At 39.6% G+C, this 4686-nt stretch overlaps 1 protein-coding gene across 1 annotated transcript; it reads left to right on the forward strand.

Annotated features, from left to right (window-relative positions):
* Window positions 1-1747: 1747 nt before the first annotated feature.
* LOC111649587 (GTPase IMAP family member 7-like) lies at window positions 1748-4505 on the forward strand (the record flags this gene model as incomplete). Its single annotated transcript, XM_023399338.2, has 1 exon — window positions 1748-4505. A coding segment is annotated over one exon (878 nt), but the record flags the coding sequence as incomplete, so codon positions are not given.
* Window positions 4506-4686: the final 181 nt, after the last annotated feature.

The following is a 4686-nucleotide window of genomic DNA, read 5'->3' on the forward strand; positions in this document are numbered from 1 at the left end:
GCGTCTGTTTCCTGAGTTCATTTCATCTGAAACCACAGATTCTCTCAGGAATCTGCACTTGTGAGAGACCATTAAAAAGCAGGGATCCTGCTGGGTGTGATTTCCACCAGTTGTGGTGACAGGAAACAGAATTAGGAAAACTTCTGGTCGCTGAGTGGAGAATCAGGAACAATGAACAACAAACATTCTGATGGGATCTCACAGCTCTACAGTTTTTACTATTATTTATCTATTATTTACATTATTGAATTATCTATTTGTAACTTTAATTTTAATGTTGTGCTGCTGGACACTGGGGGATGAATAATGTATCATTATATTATTATAATATATCAAAATATCCATCTATCTATGTAATGTAGAAATATATTTATAAAAAACTGGAGTGTACAATCATAGTGTCTCAGCTCCAGCAGTGTCCTGGGGGGGGGGCGCCTCTCCGGGGCCCCACGAGGACCGAGTGGTAAATGTTTAGGACTGTTCCCAGTTAATTAGCAGAACATGTTTTCTATCAACGTATTAATAAGATTCATAAGAAAACATCACATGGTGTCAGACCAGATGACAAACTGAGCTCTCTGCCTCAGAGAGGGTTAGAGGTGGAGGTCAGGTGATCTGACGTGGGGCTGTGTGAGATCCTGGGGCCAGTTGCACAAAACACCAAGTTTTCTACTTAAATATGGCACTTAAGGTTTAATTTCTCCTGAGCTGAGGGAGATAATTCAGGGTGTCAGTCAGAATTGCTTTGTTAAGGAAAAAAGATAAGGCTTTTGCAGCAGTGACAGAGATTTTACAGCAGTGAAATTCTACTGTTTCCATGGAGACCGTTAATTTGCTGACATAAGCACTTGTGATCTCTGATGGGAACATTAAAGAAGAGCACAGCTGAACTCCCCATGTTACAGTTCAGGCAGGGTCAGAGGAAGATTTAGTTTGATCACTAAGGTTTAACTGACTTTAAGTGATTCCTTAAGTTTAAGACTAAGTTGAGGAGAAAACCTTAAATACTTCAGTGAACATTTAAGGAAACATTAAGGAGAAGATTTAAGGGTGTTTAGTGCAACTCTTTTTATTTTAAGGAAATCTTAAGTTCAGGTGTTTTGTGTGACCAGCCCCTGATCTACAGTCAGTGTTTCACCTGCAGTGGTTCAGTCCAGAGCAGCAGGAGCACCTGTACACCAGCAGAGTGATGAGCTGCTGTGGGCGGAGTCAACAGAGAAAGACGTTTCAACATTTTTTTAAAATAAAAGAGGCATTTTGTTTTCAGGTTGTCCGTCCGTCTCATTGTCATGGACACAGTATCTCGGTAACGCCTTGAGGGAACTTCTTTAAATTTGATAAACATGTTCACTCGGAGTCAAGCACAAGCTAATTAGATTTTGGTGGCTAAAGGTCAAAGTTAAAGGTCAGTCTGACCTCACAAAACCCTTTTTAGCCATTACTCAAGACGTCACAGCATTTATGACAAAATTTCACACAGAAGGTTCATATTTTATCTGACTCTGGATAAACAGGGACGCGACCTAAAACTAGTTTGAGTGGAGAAGGGATACGACCATGAAGAGGTGATTCTTCAGCCCATTACTGACTGTTAACCCTGTCAGCGCTATGGTCAGAAAATAACAAGACAGCCCTTTGTTTTCAGGGGTTTATCTGTTAAATCATATAGAGATTCAGATTATGCAACAAGGGAGTTAGAGTTTGTTCTTTACAACATCAGTAATGTGTTTGTGAAATTCTCCAACAGAGTCAAAGGAGTCAGACCTCAGGATTGTGCTTGTTGGGAAAACTGGAGCTGGGAAAAGTTCAACAGGAAACACCATCTTAAAGAAGAAGGTTTTTCAATTCGAGATGTCTTCTTCTTCAGTGACAGTAAAGTGTCTGAAGAAAACAGCAGAGTTTGATGGTCAAACAGTGGCGGTTGTTGATACTCCAGGTCTGTTTGACACTGATAAAACCCAAGAGGAGGTGAAAAAGGAAATCACGAAATCCATCTCATTGGCTGCTCCAGGTCCTCATGTGTTCCTGGTCGTGCTCCAGCCGGGTAAATTCACAAAAGAAGAACGAGAAACAGTGAAAATCATTCAGATGGTGTTTGGAAAAGAGGCAGCATCTTACACCATGGTCTTGTTCACCCGTGGAGACCAGCTGGAGAAGGACAGAGTCTCCATAGAAGATTTCATTGGTCAAAATAAGACTCTCAGTGAGTTCCTCGGTCAGTGCCTTGGAGGATACCACGTTTTCAACAACAGAAAGAAGAATCCGTCTCAAGTCCGTGAGCTGCTGAAGAAGATCAACACCATGGTTCAGAGAAATGGAGGAAGCTACTACACCAACAAAATGTTCCAAGAGGCTGAAAGAGCCATAAAAGAAGAAATGGAACGTCTTCAGAAAGAAAATCCAGATATGGAGCCTGATGAGGCGAGAAGAAGGGCAGAGGAAGATAACCCCTTTACACGGGCCGTTCTACAGGGGGTTTCATTTGGAGCAAGTTTTGGAGCCGCTGCTGGATCCGTGGGAGGTCGAATGGGAAGTGCCCTGGGAGCTGCGGTGGGGGCTGCAGTGGGAGCTGCGGTGGGGGCTATAACTGGAGCAGTAAAAACTAATGCATGTGCTACACAGTGATATTTTTTATTATAATATATAATTAGCGATCATCAGCAGTTCATTACAACAATATTAACATGATATAAAGGGAAAATAATCATGGTAACTGTGTGTAACTTTGATTTGATCACATCTCGTTTATTTTTCTGCTTCTGTTCTTGAACGCATCATCTTCACCAGCAGGTAGTTTTCTGCTAATGTTAGAGATCATCAGCATTTTAGTTTCAATAATTATTATTCATTATTCAACATGTGATTAAAGAGACACTGGTGATCTCTTCAGTCCAAAACAATCCACCTCATATTCTGTAATATGTGATTTAAAGTCACAGAAGAATCTGGACGCATTGCACTTAATTAATTAATTAATAAACCTATAAAGAGAAAGTCCTTTAAGCTTATTGGTGCTATTAACTCTTGTTCTATATTTTTCAGTGAAGAAACTCTGTCCTCCTCCAATAACTAAAACTCTATAATACAACTGCCCAGTGATACAGTTTGAAATTTGGACATCACTTCCCATTGGATTTTATATTGTGTTGTTTACCGTTCCAACATAGCTTCATAGTAATGAGTCCAGTTTTTGTCAAGACGTTCACTTTGATGTGACGACATATGACCTGTGGCTGATGATGGCAAGTGTTTCCATCTATTATTATCTTCTATTTTGTCAAAGTTAAAGAGCAGTTTGTTTCAGCCACAGACGACAGGGAAGTACCAACTTCAATACCCAAGTAGAGGACTTCATTTGTCACTTTATCTGAAGAAGGAGAGACACCTTATTTTTGTCTACATTAATCAGCATCAGTACTGATTTTAGCAGATTAACTTTGTATCCTGAAAGATTTTCAGATTACTCTAGTGTTTTTAAAACATAGGGGAGAGTTTGTTGAACATCTGCCACATAAACTAATGTGTCGTCAGCATAAAGTGATATCAAATGTGATGTTGCGCCTAATGTAAGATCTGAGAGTTTCTCATTAATTGTACCAATGGGTCGATAGATATCGTAAAGGCTAATCATTTTCCCAACTACTGTGTCAACACTATTGATTTCAGAAAATATCTTGAGGTCGGCATTTATCAATGAGATTAAATGGTAACTGGGACATTCCAAGACATCCTTATGGCCTTAGGTATAACTGTGATCAGGGCTGTGTTTAGATCTTTATGGAAAGCACCACTTTCAACGGAATAATGTAACGTTTCTAACCTCACTCGTCCAAGAATATATAAGTAAATTCCAGAGGTATCCCACCTACGTCTGATGTATGGCCCTCATTTGAAGCTTTGGCTGCTCATCCAGTGTATTAGGAGAGTTTAGCATTTGAATACAGTTTTACTTTTTGAATATCTTGTTTATTTCCTTCATTGATGATGGTACTCCATGTGCCTTGTTTCTTAATAAATCCTTATTTTGAGTTCATTTTCTTTTGTTATGGTGCATCCCCTTGTGAGATCATGCAGAATACCTGTTTTTAGTGGCACCAAAAAACAAAATCTTCCTATAAAAATGTTTTGAAATATCAATAACAATCAAATATCAATAATATCTTCATGTTGCTTATCGATACATTCAATCTTATTCAATCTGTTCATGATCCCATCTATCAGAGACAATAGTGTTGATCTCTTTCCTGTGTTGTGCCCTGATGCAAGAAATCAAGGCAGAACCTGGAAGTCTGATCCCATCACTCCTATCCTGAACTGCCTGCACGTGCACACTACAGCTGATTTTACAGTATTCACCCTGACCTATGAGAACATGGACTTGGACCTAGTTTCCTTTCAGATTTCACTCTACAATACACACTAAAATCCTTTTCCACCAGAATTAGCATGTATCAGCAGGTTTTTAAACACAGGTAAACCCTTTAATAAAAGTTGATTGACCTTTTTTTCCACTGTCAGTCCAGTTTGTCTTTCTGTTCGGACCAAGGACACACACAACTCTCAGGAGTGATGTCATCACATGCATTTACAGAGCATGCACACAAACGCAGGGGGGAAGAGTCAGCTGCTAGCTTCTGTGCTAACTGGTAAAACAGATTTGTTTTGTCTCATCCTCAGGTTATTGCT

This window comes from Seriola lalandi, unplaced genomic scaffold, assembly GCF_002814215.2.
Source record: "Seriola lalandi dorsalis isolate HSWRI2012SDOR001 ecotype SW California unplaced genomic scaffold, Sedor1 jcf7180002051247, whole genome shotgun sequence".
Lineage (NCBI taxonomy): Eukaryota > Metazoa > Chordata > Actinopteri > Carangiformes > Carangidae > Seriola > Seriola lalandi.